The 16,789-nt window shown below is 43.8% G+C and overlaps 1 protein-coding gene across 1 annotated transcript in view; it reads left to right on the forward strand.

Moving 5' to 3' along the window:
• The window catches only part of prkdc (protein kinase, DNA-activated, catalytic subunit), a 67,384-nt gene that overhangs the window by 10,082 nt on the left and 40,513 nt on the right, over positions 1-16,789 (forward strand). Inside the window, exons 14-39 of the mRNA XM_088919280.1 lie at positions 104-153; positions 1,060-1,197; positions 1,877-2,026; positions 2,197-2,312; positions 3,131-3,290; positions 3,610-3,696; positions 3,892-4,011; positions 4,523-4,682; positions 5,057-5,163; positions 6,186-6,276; positions 6,700-6,863; positions 8,418-8,570; positions 8,772-8,879; positions 10,190-10,416; positions 10,885-10,979; positions 11,072-11,171; positions 11,457-11,590; positions 11,753-12,007; positions 12,111-12,337; positions 12,893-13,101; positions 13,812-13,944; positions 14,329-14,487; positions 15,091-15,294; positions 15,576-15,764; positions 16,042-16,146; positions 16,372-16,539. Coding sequence (XP_088775406.1) covers positions 104-153; positions 1,060-1,197; positions 1,877-2,026; positions 2,197-2,312; positions 3,131-3,290; positions 3,610-3,696; positions 3,892-4,011; positions 4,523-4,682; positions 5,057-5,163; positions 6,186-6,276; positions 6,700-6,863; positions 8,418-8,570; positions 8,772-8,879; positions 10,190-10,416; positions 10,885-10,979; positions 11,072-11,171; positions 11,457-11,590; positions 11,753-12,007; positions 12,111-12,337; positions 12,893-13,101; positions 13,812-13,944; positions 14,329-14,487; positions 15,091-15,294; positions 15,576-15,764; positions 16,042-16,146; positions 16,372-16,539 — 3,809 coding nt within the window. The remainder of the gene's footprint in view (positions 1-103; positions 154-1,059; positions 1,198-1,876; positions 2,027-2,196; positions 2,313-3,130; positions 3,291-3,609; positions 3,697-3,891; positions 4,012-4,522; positions 4,683-5,056; positions 5,164-6,185; positions 6,277-6,699; positions 6,864-8,417; positions 8,571-8,771; positions 8,880-10,189; positions 10,417-10,884; positions 10,980-11,071; positions 11,172-11,456; positions 11,591-11,752; positions 12,008-12,110; positions 12,338-12,892; positions 13,102-13,811; positions 13,945-14,328; positions 14,488-15,090; positions 15,295-15,575; positions 15,765-16,041; positions 16,147-16,371; positions 16,540-16,789) is intronic.

Raw genomic sequence — 16,789 nt, forward strand, 5'->3', positions numbered from 1 at the left:
GCTTGTAAGAACCTGTTTGTTTACCATACTGTAAGTATCGTTATGAAAATGTACATTTTGTTTTCTGGCACAGGATTTGTTTGGCATGTGGTTTGTTTTTCAGTGCATCAGGGTGTGATCCGTGTGTGTTCAAAACCCGTACTCCTTACTGAGGTGAGGTCACGCTCAATCTCTTTAAAACAGAACATTGTGTCTTAGTCTTTTTTTAATATTATGTTTGTAACCTCAAGAGGCAGAACTTACGTTGTACTATTTGTGCTGATTGGAGGAGGTTAACCCTCCTGCCATATATTCTCTGTGTACCTTCTTATTAAAAATTCTATCCTTACAAAGTCTTTTAAAGCTGTCATTTTGATACATAAATCACACTAAAAAGTCCCAGTTACTCAAGCTTTTTAATTTTTTACCTCCTAACCAGAGGTTCAGGTTTTTGTTTTATAGTACTGTATATCTTTTTGATTTTAATTGGGGCGGTGCGGTGGCTCTGTGGCTAAGGATCTGCACCTGTGGCTGGAAGGTTGCCGGTTAGTATCCTGCAGCCGGCAGAGGAATCCTACTCCGTTGGGCCCCTGAGCAAGGCCCTTAACCCCAACTGCTCCAGGGGCGCCGTATAAATGGCTGACCCTGCGCTCCGACCCCAAGCTTCTCTCCCTGTCTGTGTGTCTCATGGAGAGCAAGCTGGGGTATGCGAAAAGATGAATTCCTAATGCAAGAAATTGTATATGGCCAATAAAGTGATTTATCTTAATGAGGGCTGCCTCATTGAATGCAAATGCTTAAATTCTGGTTTTAGCATATGGACGTTTTAAACGTTTTACAGGTATATATGAATGTAATTGGTCATTGCATTGATCCCAATCCCACAGGACAATATGGGGAACCATATCACAGAAATCCTGTTAATGTTGGGTCTGACTGCATGTTTTACTCATCTTCGGCTCGTGTTTCGGCAGATTAGAAAAGGCTTGCTCGTGTTTTGAAATGGCATGTTTGCGGGAGCGCGCCCCAGTCGCGCTGTGGGGTGCGGCCTGCTCTTGACCGACTGCTTGTGCTCTGAAGGAGGAGGGCGCTGCTCAGGGCGCTGAGGAGGACCGCTCGGCCGGCGCCGGCCAGGTTCGCACAGGGAAGTGGAAGGTGCCCTCCTACCGGGACTATCTGGACCTCTTCAGGAGTCTCCTGGACTGTGACCTGTTGAAGGTAGGGCCGTGCGAGTGGACACTTGTGTAAGTGTCGAGGATTGTCAACAGGTCATTGTTATTAACCTTATGGATAAGATTAGAGAGTACGCTCCCCACACACCAGCTCTCAGTGGGGAGGAGAGCAGAGTGATGAAGCCAGTTCATAGGGATTATTAGGAGGCCATGATTGTTCCTGTAAAAGCCAATGAGAACTTTGGCCAGGACACCAGGGTAACACCCCTACTCTTTTCGTGAAACACCCTGGGTTAGGGTTAGCGTTAGGGTTACATTTAATGACCTTGGAGAGTCAGGACCTCATCTTTTATGTCTCATCTGAAGGATGGTGCCTTTTTACACTATAGTGTCCCCTTCGCTATACTGGGGCATTAGGACCCACATAGATGACAGGGTGAGCGCCCCCTACTGGTCCCACTAACACCTCTTCCAGCAGCAACCTTAGCTTTCCCAGGAGGTCTCCCATCCAGGTGCTGACTAGGCTCACACCTGCTTAACTTCAGTGCCAGTTGGCATTTGAGTATTCACCTGTTCTTTGCCCATATAAGACAACAAGGGTGATGCCGATCTTAAATCAGACCTAGTTTTGTACATGAATTATTCTTCTTCCATGTTAAAAAAAAGAGGATTTTCTGGAGATTTATGGATTTTCTAAGAAGCCCTTTTTTGTTGTTGTGGTGCAGGACTTTGGCTTTCTCGAGGGGGTGTTTGAATCACAGAGTGCCTCCCTGCAGTCCCTCAACCGCCTGCTTTACGACGAGCTCGTCAAATCTGTTCTGAAAATCATTGAAAAACTGGATCTGTCTGTTCAGAAGCAGAACCCCGATGAACCGGTAAGGCTTTTAATGAACTTTTTTCGCGTGAAGTGTTCGTGTATTCTAATTTCTGACTTGATCTCGGGTGTAATCCGTGTCTGTTTTCCTGGGTGTATCGTGTGTAGTGGATGGTGCTTGTTCTTGGCTTATACCCAGTAAGGATTTTGACCACTGCATTCTCCTCGCAGGAAGAGAGTGATGTCAGCTCCGGCGTGGTCATTCCCTCCTCTGACCCAACGGCTCACCTCCTGCCCAGCAAACCTAAAGACTTCACTGCTTTTATCAACCTGGTGGAGTTCTGCAGGTAGATGGCCCGCTCAGCCAAAATCAGTCATGAGCATTTTCTCTGAAACAGTAGGCTATTGCAGATTAGTTGTAATGTATACTATCAGCTTTCCTTCCTTTCACAATATTTTACATGAAATATACAAAATCTATGGGTGGATGAAAATGTTCAGTTAATTTTCCAGAGAGGTATTTTCAGGTAGATTATATAGCATTCAGGGTAATCCAAATCCATTAACGAACAACAGTCTTGATTCACCAAGTGCAGGGGGAGTGAAAATAAGTGTAAACAGATCTCGGAGCTTGACAACAGTGAAGGAGGATGAAGAGGCTGTTCCTGGACATGTTACTGTGTGATGGGTTATCATATCTAAGGATCAGAAGGAGTACACCTTTGTCGAGACCTTTTGACTTGTGACTGAATCTCCTCATGGTAACAGAGCACGGGGCTGAAGGAGTAACTAGGTTTCACTGTAATTGTGAGTCTTCAATAACTGCATTAGGTGGAGGTGTATGTATTCTGTGGTGATTCAAAGTAACACAGAAAACGTGTAAGGATTTTGGTGCATGAAATTAGTATAGCTTAGGGATTTTGACCTGGCACGGAAAAGCCCCAACTTGTACAAAGAAATGAAACCTGTCTTATAAACATTCATATGATTCCTGGCAGTGTGGCCCAAGCGTTTACAAACCTGTCTTAACAAAAATGCGTAAATGATGGGCTCACTTTTCAAGGCTTAAACATCGATGCAGGATGTGTGTTGCACTACAGAAAGAACGGTTTTGGCGCGAGTCAGTCAGCAGCAATGTCTCGTGGGCTTTGTTTTCTTCCCGCAGCGAGCTGCTTTTGAAGAAGCACATCGAGTTCTTCGAGCAGTGGGTCTACCCACTCGGGCACGAGATCATTCTCCAGTCCACCAGATTCCCTCTGGTCAGTGGGTTCTACAAGCTGCTCTCTGTCGCCATGAAGATTGCGAAGAAGATCAAGTATTTCAAGGTATTTCCGTCACGCTTCATTGGTTAGTTCCAACAGGATAACATGGCCAGAAGAACCAAATCACTGAGACGCATATCGGATTATTGGCCTGTTTGTTGGAAGGATCTGTAAATCTTGTGCTGATTTGATGAGACTGCTGTTAATGCTGAGGAGGTAACAAACTGAGGGGGATAGAAGTGAACCGACTACTTGTATTTCATGCTGTATCCTGATAAATGTGTGAGGTGAATATATATATATATATTCTACTATGGTACACATTACACCTCTTGGGGATTGCTGGTTGTAATTAATGCTTTCCCTGTTTTGTGCCTGGCAGGGAGTGAGCCCCAAAAGCTTTCAACCGAACCCCCAGGACCCTGAGAAGTATGCTTGCTTCGCCCTCTTTGCAAAGTTTGGAAAGGAGGTAAGTCGGCCAATATTCAACCTTTTTCTGTTTTGTTTTCCCAGTCATGGTTTGGAAGTAGCGAACGTACAGTCCTGTTTAATGTTTACCCTCAGTCGGGGGGGGGGTGCTTCTAATGTGATGAAGCAGAGAAGTGAGGCAGGGTATGGGCGGGTTTTGAAGGCCAGCTCAGTGCGCGTTGTGACTCTCCTCCAGGTCTCGGTGAGGATGAAGCAGTACAAAGACGAGCTGCTCGCGTCCTGCCTGACCTTTGTGCTCTCCCTTCATCATGATATTGTGGCTCTCGACATCAAGGCCTACGTTCCTGCCCTGCAGGTGGGGGCTTTTTCTGCTAATGAAGCTTTCAGAAGTCAAGGGTTGGTATTGAGGTGGAAAAGGCAAAGATATCAAGTTCAAGTTTATTGCCATTATACTCATACACAGGTATATCGTATGACGAAATGCTATTTAGCTAGCTCTCATACGGTAAGTAGTACAAAAAACAACAATACAATTGTTTAAGAAAAGGAAGACGGAGATAACAGTGTGTAAGTTGTTATATACAAGTTTTTTCATGTAAGTTGTTTATAAGCATATAAGTTGTTTCTGATGGCTGATCTTGGATATAAGCGGCCATGTTCCTAAACCACGCTTGGTACACGCTTGTAACATCAGATCTTAGTAATTGCAAGACCCATTGGGGTTTTTTTCCCTAGAAGTAGGTATTAAAAATGTGTAACTCTGAAATGAATATGTTTTTGTTGTTTTTTTATGCAGTGAATATAGAGGTTTTGTGATCACCAGGAAAGAGGGTATTGGCTCATGGCTGTTTTTGTCTCCCACCCAGACGGCCCTGAAGCTGGGCCTGAGTCACACACCCCTAGCCAGCGCCGCCCTGGATGCCCTGGAAGAGTGGTCGTCGTGCATCTCCCAGCCTCTCATCCAGCCGCTTTACAGGGATGTGCTGCCCTGCCTGGACGGCTACCTGAAGACAGCCGCTTCCCACGGTGATCCAGCAGGGCCCCCGGTGTCAGCCAGGGCAGCGCCTCGCCTTCGGCTTTCTGTTGCGGAAGCTTTTTGTTGAAGTATCGTCGCTTCCCTGTGCTGCTCTTGCACTGGACTTGACTGCTCCAAAAGTCCCACTAATTGCTTAAGCTTCTAGTGTAATGTCCTAGGTCATGGTATAAGTAAACCTAAAGGGTGTTAAGACCTGCTTAACAGGTTTTGTTTCGTAAAATAATTCTTTTTTTTTTTGCGCCTTTTCCGTGACATTGAAATATGAATGTGTGAGATCATGAAGGAACCTCTGGTATCTCACCTCTGTGGGACCTGTGGCCCTGACAGACGGTGTGTAGGTAACTGAGAAGCTCTGTGATTGCAGGCAGTGACCAGAATACCTGGGAGGTGATGTGTCTGTCCAGTGGTGCGGAGAAAGGATATGGCAGAGTTCTTCTGAGGCTCCTGAAGAGATCCAAGCACCTTTCGATGGTAATGGTTGCACTGTAACAAATGGGAGAAAGACATTACATACTGTGTTTGGTAAATGTGCTGCAGTTACTGCTCCATTAGCAGTAATTTAATAGTTGGGAAACATTCAGTTTTTGTTTTCATCTGTCATTGTCTTTTGCAAATCAGTATATACGCAAATAATATACTGTGAAGTGTGATCAAGTTTGCTAGCTAGTATGTTTTTCTGGCCAGTGTCTGGCTTTGTCCATTGATGTAACCTTGGCTGTGATGGTACTTTTCCAAGATGGCAGATGTCCTGAAACCATATTGCATCGACGTTGCTTTTTGTTTTTAGAGCTGTTTTTGAAATGGTCACTAAAATGTAACCCATGAGAGTAGAATCTTCCACTGTTTGTTTTGGAGGGATTGTTGAAAGTTAGAGGCCAGTTATAGAAAGGGAGTAATTAGCAAAGCAGGGCTGTCTTTGGGGGAAATGCAGAGTTTCTGAAGCAAGCGAATAATATAAATATCATTCCCATGTGTAAACTGATGATCATGACTGTATTTGTAAATACGGGAATACAGATTCAGATGGGGTGGCATAGCGGTGCAGTGGTTTGTATTGCCCGGGCCCTGGGTTCTGGTCCGGACCTGGCATTCTGTCTGTGTGGAGTTTGTATGTTCTCCCCAGGTTTGCTCTGGTTTCCTTCCACAGTCCAAAGACATACAGGTAAGTTAATTGGCTTCTGGGAAAATCAGTCCTGGTTTGAGCCTGGGAATTTCTGTGTTTATGTCTGTGCTAGCCCTGAGATCGTGGTGTCCCCTCCAAAGCGTATCCTACCATTCTCCCCTCGCTTGGCCGGATAGGCGCCCCTGGGGCCCTGATCTAACCTCCAAGAGCTGGTGGGAAAAAATACTTCTGCTTAATGTATTTATTAAGCGAAGCCTGAATTAAAGACTCTTGCAGCAAGCCTCCGAGATTCTCAGCCATTCTTGTGTCAGCGCTGCTCTCTTGATCCAGTAACAGGATCCGAAATGACACTTTGCTCTGCTCCTCACAGGCTGAAGACTCGCCCAGCGCTGTAGTGAGGCGCAGAGTTGTGAGGCTGCTTGGGCACCTGGGTGGGCAGCTCAACAGGAGCCTCGTTACAGGTGAGTTACTTTTACCTGATTCTGCCGCCTGTCTCTCTGCACCCATTAAAACAGGTGTGACTGATGGCTCTCACTTTCACCCCTTTCAAAGGTGGAATTTTTGCAAGTGTTCTCCCCACGTCTGTGTGAGTTTCCTCCGGATGCTCCAGTTTCCACCCATAGTTCAAAGACGTACTGGTAGGCTAGTTGGACCTGCTATGAGGAGCATAAGTGTCTTTGTCAGTCTGCCCTGCAACAGACTGATGTCGTGTCCAGGGTGTACCCTGCCTTCAGCCCCTTTTCCTTCCTGAGATAATCCCCATCTCACCTGCTACCCTGAATTGAAGGATGCAGAAAATGGATGGATTATTCAGTATTTTGTATTTCATGGGGGAGAGGATAACTGTTTTCACAGTACATAGTAAAATATTCTTGTTGTTTTAGCTGCTTCTGCTGAAGAAATGATGAAGAAGTTCGTGGCATGGGATTCAGAGAAGCGCCTCACTTTTGCAGTGCCATTCGCAGATATGAAACCGGTCATCTACCTGGACGCTTTCCTACCTCGCATCACGGAACTGGCTCTCTCCACAAGCGACCGGCAGACAAAAGTACGGTATTACTCTTGGCTTCACCCTCAGGGATTAGAGAGCAAGGGAACACACTGCAAGTGTTGCCTTTCACTCAGCTTGAGCACTGTCTGTTCTGCGTGTCCATGCGTGGCCGTTTTGGTCAATTGATACACAACCTTATAATACACAACTGTAATGCTGCTGAAATTCAAAAGGAAAGTATTTGAGGGTTCCTGGCTTCCTTCATGAAAAATTGCATTTTAGCTTGCGTTATAATAAGAACAAAACTCTCTTTTTTATGGCTAATGACAAAACTTGTTTTTTGTCAAGTCGGTAGCTGCGTCAGCACGCAAAGGAAAAACTTCATTCCGTGCTGAAAGGTAAAGAGCAGAAACGCAAAGTTTCGGCTGTGGAGCCTTCTTCAGTTGCGAGGCAAAGAGGGAAAGTTGCAAAGGAGTTGCGTAGGAAAACAAACGTCAGAGTGGGTAAGAAGGGGCAGGGCGCAGCAGGGAAATGGGCATATTGTGAGTGTCCAAACTAAAGGAGAACAGGAGGAGTGGTGTGGGAAGGTGAAATCTGCAGGTGGAGAGATTTTAGAAGAAGATGAGTCAGTCATTGAAAGGAGAGGGGAGGTGTGATCCAAGTTTGAGGATAATTTTAGTTTCGGATGTTTCAAAACCCCTCTGGGGTTGTTTGTCATTTTTATTTGGTTGGGAGTTCTGCAACCCTCCGGTTAAAAGTCATTGACTTCCTGTGTAATGAAATTAAAAACGAACGAGCTAAATGAATCCATATATAAGTGATCTTGTAATATAGCAAACTGATTGTGAGCGAGTCTTCTAAAAGGCCGAAACTTCACAGGCTGCAACTTGAGATTTATAGTTCCCCAACAGAAAGCCCCGCAGGCAACAAAAACGTTTCACACCTGAGAAGATCATTTTTGTCCAGATGGTTTGGTAAAATATTCCAGAATTACCGCTCAATCCTAAAACCTGTTTTTTAGTGAAGCCATCTGTAATACGGTATTATATTTGATATTCCTTGAGTATTTTTTATATTTCTGTTAAAGGTGACAAAAGTACCTATTTCAATGCTCAAATCGTTTACCCTAATATCTATTTTATATCCTTCATTTCCTTCTAAAGGTTCCTAGTTTTATTTCTGTTTTCTAGTATATGAACCTGAAAAAGCATTTAATATCTCTGTTAAACTATTACCATTTTCTGCATTAAAGATCTTGTTTTACAATTGTAAGTTTTAAACAAGCAAAAACCTTGGAATTCATGAAACAACTAAGAAAATTCGTTTTTATGTTTTGGTTCAAATTTAATTGAATTTAACTGGAGAGAGTTTTGTTTATTCAAAATGAATGACTCACTAAATGGCCTCCCCTTGTTTGTTGGCTTTCCTATGTTCTTCTGTATCTCAGTTTTAGGGTGCTGTTTTTTAGGCACGTCACAGATTCTCTTAAAGATGAGACTTCATTTGCAGGCACTACATGCAGGTATTTGGTGGCTGTATGAAGATAGGATGTAAGAAGCCTATATAACGTGGTTGTGCTGGGTGACATGCAGTACCTCTGGTGCTCCACAGGTGGCAGCCTGCGAGCTCCTGCACAGCGTGGTTGTCTGTATGCTGGGGAAGGGCTCTCAGATCCCTGAGGGAGGGAAGTCCTCTCCTCCCATGTACAAGCTGCACAAGCGCATCTTCCCTGTACTGCTGCAGCTGGCCTGTGATGTCGACCAGGTAACTTACACTGAGCGAACTCAGCTGGTTTCTGTTCGAAATTAACAGCACAGTGCTATGTTAAAAATGCCCCCCTCCATCCCTTGCTTCAGCTGTGCATGATGTGTTTCATACAAGAGCTTTCAGTAATCCTGGTCAGAATGGGGATGTGCAAGTATATGTTCGAAGGTATCTGGGTGTCTCATGTGCGTTCTGCTCCAGGTGACAAGGCAGCTATACGAGCCCCTGGTCATGCAACTCATTCACTGGTTCACCAACAACAGGAAGTTTGAGAGCCAGGACACAGTGGCTATTCTGGAGGCCATTCTGGTAAGAAATTGTCTGGTGTTGAATACGACCACATTTCTTTGATTGACCTGTCAGTGTTTTGTGTGTGATGCAAAACGTGAATGCAGCGAATCCTCAGTTTAATGCACTAACTGTCGGAAAGGGGTGTCCATTATTGCTAAATATCCATTAAATCACAAATGTTGTTTTTTCAGTCCCAAAATATGCTATTATGTAAGAAGAAAACATACGCTATATTTTTTCTATATAATTGCTATATATCCTCTCTAGGTGTGTTAATACCTATCTGCACTATCAATATATTACTGCACTGTAAAGTTTATATAAATACATTGTATTGTATGGTATTACAGTACGTTATTCTCTCACTTTACCAGATTAACAGTGGAAAAAGGGATGTCCAGTATTGCCAGCTGTTCATTAAATTACTCTTGCGATATGTTAAGCTAAAAAAAAAAACGCTTTATTGGCAAGAAAAGGTGTCAGAAGTAAACCAAGCTTTAGTGCAATGGTAATAGAAAACTGGGAGCTCATTCATTATATTATTGATAACCCTCAGTCTCTGTCAGTTGCTGACAGATACAGGTGTCATGTCTGTGTAAGGTGTCAGCATTTGTACACGGAGTTCCTCTCCCTGCTGATTTCACGTCCTGGCGTCTAGTGCTGTATGCTCAAGTATTTTCTGGGAGCGGACCCAGAAGAGACAAGTCTTGTCGGCATTGTACATTTGGGATAATTTGCATTCATTTTGGATCAATTTATCCAATTTCTGACGGAACAGTTCCGTGTCTTCCGTAGGTTGACTTAAATCTTCACCCTATGTTCTTCTATTCACTCAACCGTGATGTTTAGAAAATATCCAAAGCCATCCATCACCGCATTCAAAATTCAGTTTTATTGTTTTGCCAGTGTATCGGCTGCAGATCACAACACAGCACTACCGACGTGCCTTTTTCGGACATAACCCCACTTTACCAGAGTTCGTCTATTAAATCCAAGAAGTCTGTTAAAGCAAGGAATTAGTGTAATGATGTGTCATTTGTCTTTGTGACTGGGTATTTTAATTTGTACTATTCTGTTTGTCTTGCACTTATCTGTATTGTAGGTTTGCACCCTATTTATGTGGCCCTGAATAATTGTGCCATCTAAGAAAATGAGACCAGGCATGTTGCATTTCAGTCCAGTTCTAAAGTGTTTCAGATTGCTACCACTTCCTTCTGAATTAGACACTTCTCCTTTGTAGTATTACCCCATATGTTATGCGAGACATTTTTGCACATTTTTTCTGGAGAGTGTTGCATTTTAATAAGCTCTCCTTGATTCACTGAAAGGATGGCATAGTGGATCCAGTGGACAGCACTTTGCGGGACTTCTGTGGTCAGTGCATTCAGGAGTTTCTGAAGTGGTCAATCAAGCAGACGACCCCAAAACAACAGGAGAAGAGCCCAGCGAACACCAAGTCTCTGTTCAAACGGCTCTATAGCCTTGCCCTGCATCCCAATGTCTTCAAGAGGCTGGGAGCTGCCCTGGCCTTTAATAACATCTACAAGCAGTTCAGGTTAAAACTAGCTCGTTTCCTACATTTCCTGTTTGGGAAAACGTCACATTACTGTATCTACTGATCTTTAGATCGTATGTTTTGTTTACTTTAATTGCCTTTGTTCATAGTTATTCTTAACTGGGGCTATAAAGATACAGTAATTCTGACTTATCGGATGGCAAATTTAATGGTAATAACCTTGAAAAAGAATAGATGCAATACAGTCGCTGTGAAAATGTGAGCTAATGGGGTAACCTTCAATGTTTATTTTCTCTAAAACAAGTACCAAAAAGTAGGGTTTGGGATTTTAGGAGAAACAAGACTGCCATGCCACTGTGCGGCCTTAACCTCTTACAAATATCAAATATATTTTCATATATTTCATTAAGTCATTTTTCATCATGACTTAATTTCAGCAGGGCACAAATTTAAGACATTGTTGAAGGTAAATGTCTTTAATTTTACAGCTTATCTGTTTCTTTGCAGAGAGGAGAGTTCTTTGGTGGACATGTTTGTCTTCGAAGCTCTGGTTATATTTGTGGAAAGCCTGGCTCTCGCGCATTCGGATGAGAAGTCTTTAGGTCAGTTGTTTTCCTGGTTTACTGTCTACGTGTTTCTGCTGAGCTGTGATAATATGTCTCATTTTACTGACCTGAATCTGTCCCTCCCCCAGGGACATTACAACAGTGCAGTGGTGCCATTGACCACCTGAAGAGAATCATCAAGCATAAGGCTGCAACGCTTAATAAGAGCTCAAGGAGACGTGTGCCCAGGTTTGCTGGTTTATTAGTCTTGTGAGCAGTGTGGTTAAATATTCTTTTATCCAGTGATGTATTAGACATTCCGCTAAACCACAACGAAGTTCTTGGGCAAGAATTAGTTTCTTATTTTTTATGTCAATAAAAAAATCTTTTGAAGTATTGTGCGATTACTAAAGCCCATTAAAAGATTAAAGGGAAAATATTAGCATGTAAAGTGAGTACTGTTACTTCTGCAATTTCCAAGATCGGGTTTGAAGTCTTTGCTCGTTACCTTGTGGCTTTTTCTTGTATTGCCAGGGGTTTCCCTCCAGACAAGCCCGTGAGTTTGACTGACGTAGTCATGTGGCTGCTGGTACAGTGCGGACGTCCTCAAACAGAGTGCAGGCACAAGTGCATGGAACTGTTTTATGAATTTGTGCCCTTGTTGCCAGGTAACTAACATGCTGCAGACGAGTGTGGTTTTATCATGCGCCGTTGGTGTCTCTCGGCACTGGACTTGTGGTTTTGACTGCAGACAATGTGCGGGAAATTTCCGCGGAAGCAATACGCAGTTCCCTCTTCATCCCTCGAAACCCGCTTCCCCGTTTGTGCAGGAGGCAAAAACCCCGCGGCGTGGCTGGAAGACATCCTCAAGGACGAGGGGGTGGGGTTCCTGATCCGCAGGTTCGAGGGCGCGGGGCGTTGTGACGGAGACTCGTCGGGCCTCCTCTCTCAGGCGACCCTGCGGGACCTGCAGGGCTCCTTCAGCGTCCGAGCCGCCCTGCAGTGGATGGACCTGCTGCTGGCCGCCCTCGACTGCTACAACACCTTCATCGGGCTGCACTTCGTCAAGCCCCAGCAGATACTGGGTGAGCAAAGCGCTTTCTCATCTCCTTCCGCTCTGTGTCCGCTTTCCTGGAGGTGCCGCTGCCATGATGTGTCCTTCTCCCTCGTCCCCCCCCCACCCCCCAGGCACGCAAGAGAAGTCCAGCTTCTTGAAAGCCATTGGGTTCTTCATAGCGGAGCTGACCATGCAGGACATCTCGGCTGCCGAGCGCTGTTTCTCGTCGGGGCCTAAGGGATCCCTGTTCAGCCCAAGGGAGAGGGAAGATTATAACTACTGTAAGGGGACAATCATAGTGCGCTTGATGGAATTTGTCACCATGGTCCTTGACAATTGTTCGCAGGATTTCTGGAAGGTAAAGAACAGATACAGGCAAATTCACCCAAATTATTTAGGTTTAAGGTAGTTTTGCCCCTAGCCCCCACCCCCAGATTTTCTCCCAGGGCACAAAAGATTTAAACATTTTTGGGGGCTTTGTTTTTCTCTTCACTAAAACAGGGGCTCTCCCTCCGTTCCCAAAGAACCCCATCACAACAGGTTGTGTGGGTCATCACTAAACCACAATCTCTAAAGACATGGGACAATCTAATTTAGATGGCAGTGGGAGCAGCAACTATTTTTATCATCAGTGCACCTCAAGGAACTTAATTATCCTCATAGAAAACACATTCGCTTTTCATTAATCAGTAGCTGACAAAAGTCTTTAGGGTAACCTGTAAGATTTAGATAGAGGAGGCTCCTCAAGACCAGCATTCTTTAAAATACGAATGCGTTTCTTGAAAGTAACTTATTGATAAACAGGAATGGAATCAGGAGATTTTTTTCTCGCTATGCAAACTATGCTCAATGTGTTTGCCTTCAAAATAGAATAAGTGTTCCAACCGTAGTTCACAGGTGTTTGCCTTTTCAGATTCTGGAAAGGGATATCCTACACCTGACCTTTTTTGAGCTCATAGCCACCACAGTATGTGAGCCGTCAAGGATTGGGTTTAACATGGCAGACGTGGAGGTGATGACTAATCTCCCAGAGGTCTGTGTGCGCATCCTGAAGGCTCTGCTGAAGTCTCCCTACAAAGCCCAGCTGGAACAGAGCATCGGGAGGAGAGTCTCCCAACAAAAGTTAGTGACATTTACTCCATCTTTTTAAGGACCTCAAAGAAGAAGAAAAAAGTGAATTGAGTCACGCTGAAAATGTTGAACTTTTATAATAATTTTGGTTCTGTGACTTTCACTTCAGAAGTTTTTTTTCTTTTTTTTTTCCTCCTAGGAATAAATAGAACCATATGGTATTAAATCTTTTGTACCATAAATCCAAAGCTTGGTTATAAACATGCTGCTTTAATGTAACAGGAATTTTTAGTTCATTTTTACAACAGATCAATTTTATTTATGATTACATTTATGACACAACCGACATTTATGAGGCTGTTTTTGTCATTTCTGAAATCCAAACTGTAGCAGATGAATACTCATCCCTGAAATTTCAGATGTGTTTAGGGTGATGTCACTGTGTTCTTTACATGTAAAAAACATGCTATCAGCAACATGGATTTGGACACTTCAGGCTAAAAGAACGTTTTAATTTGACCACTATTATTTGTAAATTTTTATCCTCAGTAATATGCTTATTCACAATCATATATTTCTGTTTTGCTCATAACTTAAGAAAGTGTGAGAATAAGTACAGACAGTATGATCTTTGAACCTGTAGCAGTTTTTAGTATTGTGTATGCTGTTGTTGCACACATGAAATTCTCTGCTTGATATGAGTCTCAGACCAGTTCTGTGTATATTTGAGTTCAAAGCTGATTTTTTCCGTCTTCCCCAAGTGTGGAGCAGCTGTGTGCTGTGGACCTGTACAGTTCTGAGGCCCGGTCTGAGCACGCCAGGCTGGCCTTGGTCCTCTCTGGCTGCAAGCAGCTTCACAGAGCTGGGCTGCTCAATTCCACCCTTCAGAGCCAGGTAAAGGTCCTCTTTGGAAACTACATTGTGCCCATGAAGGGAAGGGGGGGGTTTCATAGCAGCGTTCTTTATTGCAGTAAATGTTTTAGCACATTTAGTACTTAGATGGTTGATTTAATAGATAACGCTATGCAGTATGCAGTACCTTTAGGGGGATCTGGAAGTGTGGCCATCTGAGCAAAGAATTATTTTGCTTATTGCATGACCGACTCACCCTTAAATCATCCCAATAGGGAGCAGTGAATAGATTTTTTGTCCTTGGCCTGTTTCAGAATTATATCTGTAACCTCGGTCTAATATTTCATGGGTGATGTGCCAGGGCTGTATTTCTGTCAGCAGTTAGGCTGTCAGGAACCAGACTGTGCCATTTGTGCCTTCGAGCAGGCAGCCAGTTTTGGCCTGTCCCTGGGGTCCAAGCTGCTCTCGGTGGTGTACAAGGGGATCGCTCCAGGAGACGAGAAGAAGTCCCTCCCGTCCATGGACGTCAGCAGCCGCAGGCTGGCAGATGGGCTCCTCCAGCTGGCCTTTTCACTGGGAGGGCAGGTGGGGGTCTTCCTGTTACCTACTGCTCCCTGCCTTACGTTGGCCGTGTACTCATTTGTTTCATCCAAATATGAAGACAGCACGTAGACCCCACTCTCACTCAGACACTTTTTATTGTCCCGTCATGGATATCATACTCGATGTTTTCACACAAAGGAAGGTTATTGTCAGAAGCCTAATCCACTGTGTTGGCACCCGATGAGCTCCTCTTTACGGCTGCTGCATTTTCGTTAGTGGAGATTGTTTCTTATGTTAGAATGTGTTCTGTTCTTTTGGGATATATTTTAAGAAATGCTGTTAATATTCAGTATGATTGTCCACTACGTCTAAATTATTTTTCCAGTTTATGCAATATGTTATCAGGAACTTTGGCTGTTCCTGCTTACAATCAGCATATTTCCTGTTTAAAATGGCAAGTCTTTTCTTTTAACTGGTATTTCTCTGAGAATCTCAGGTCTCAGTATACTGTAATACCCTAAGTACAAACTGTAAGTATGTCTTAATTCTAATCTACTATGTAGAACAAATAGGACTTAGAAGGTTATTATGTGCATTACTAAGCTATATAAACTAATGCTGAATGCTGATTTGGATTCCTTTCAGAGTGAGCAATTGGTTAGCCTCCTATTGAATACCATCATGCTGTCGGTGCCACTCTCCGGAACATCAGATAAGAACTTCATCAGCTTTTCTCACGGAGAGTACTTCTACAGCCTCTTCCAGCAGACCATCAACATCGAGCTGCTCGAAAGTCTCGACTCCACTGTGCCTCAGCTTATGTCACTAGCAGCAGAAAATCCCAAAATGGTGAGATCCATTGTGTGAAATCAAGGCGTAAACACCAAAACACCAAAATCTTTTCTTTGCGCTGTGAGGTTCTCAAAGCTGAATTTTCATACTCGGTTTTTATCGAAAAGAGGGATTGCATTTCTAAACAGAACGGAGGGCAGATGGGCTCCTCCCTGTTGAAGACATTGCTTTTGAAATTCGCACTAGAAAAATACTGATGGTCTGACTTTCCAGAGTGAGGGTGGGGGAGCTCGTTTATGCGCGCTCTGTGATGTTCTGTCTGTTGCGCGGCTGAGCAGGTGAGCGCTGTCCTGAACGGCATGCTGGACCAGAGTTTTCGGGATCGCTCCGTGAGGGAAAGCCAAGGCCGCCAGCTGGTGAAGAGGGTGACGCAGGCCTGGAGCTCCCTGGGCTCCTGGTGGAGCAGCCCTGCCTCCACATCAGAAAGCAAAATGGCCACCCTGACTCTGCTGTCCAAAGTGCTGCAGGTACTGACTCCCGTGAACTGTATAACACAACCCGTGTTCAGCTGACACCCCTTGAAAAATATGCACTGATATTCAGCTGTTAAGAGGTAGAATAAGGAGTCATTTGTAATACTGTATCTGAATATTTCTTTCACTGCTTCTTTCACCAAAGTTTATCAAATCACTTACACATCTAACCTAACTTTTCTAGAATTGTAGAACTATGGTAAAGTTTTTAGAACTGTACTTTTGATTGCATTGTGGCTATTATTTTATTGTTGTTGTTTTTTTTGCACAGATCGATTCCTCTGTCTGTTTTAACGTGAACCATGAAGCTTTTGAAGCAGTGTTCACCACCTACACTGCCTTAATCACTGACTCTGCATTACCTTTAAATCTCAAGGTACAACATTCTGTTCTTTTGTCCTGTTCAGTTGTCATTGCTCTGGTGATTTTTATTTCTTGTTTTCAAATCTTGAAAGAGGGAAAAAAAAACAATAGAGTAAAAACCCAAGATAACCCTGCAACTTCATTTAGATCTGCGACTCTTGAAACCCATCGTTTAATGCACAGGAGTATCTACAATGTGCTCTCCACAAAATGTTATGATATTTATTATTTAATACAGAATCATGGTTTGATCATCCTCCCTTTCTTCACCAACCTGCCCGAGAGCACCCTGGCTGAACTTCAGAGAGCCCTGGAAGTGCTAGTCGCCTCTCACTTCCCCATTTCCTCTGATGAGTTCCCCAAGGGCACCCTGCGCTACAACAACTATGTCGACACAATTAAAAAGGTAACTCCTGTGCAACTGTTATGGGATCCTTTCCATTTCATCTGGATTAACAAAGAAGCAGCCTGCACTAATGTTTTGAAGTATTTTGAGGAAGAGACTTAAATCCAATCCCCAGTCATTCCCCCACCACACTGTCAGTCATGGAATCCCGTGATGGAAATTAAGAACCTGCAGTCCTGTTTGGATGATGTGAGGACAACAACATTGAATGCTTACAAAGACATGCATGTTCTCCTTTATGGAAAGATTG

This window comes from Atractosteus spatula, chromosome 6 (genome assembly GCF_055471065.1).
Source record: "Atractosteus spatula isolate fAtrSpa1 chromosome 6, fAtrSpa1.hap1, whole genome shotgun sequence".
Classification (NCBI taxonomy): Eukaryota; Metazoa; Chordata; class Actinopteri; order Semionotiformes; family Lepisosteidae; genus Atractosteus; species Atractosteus spatula.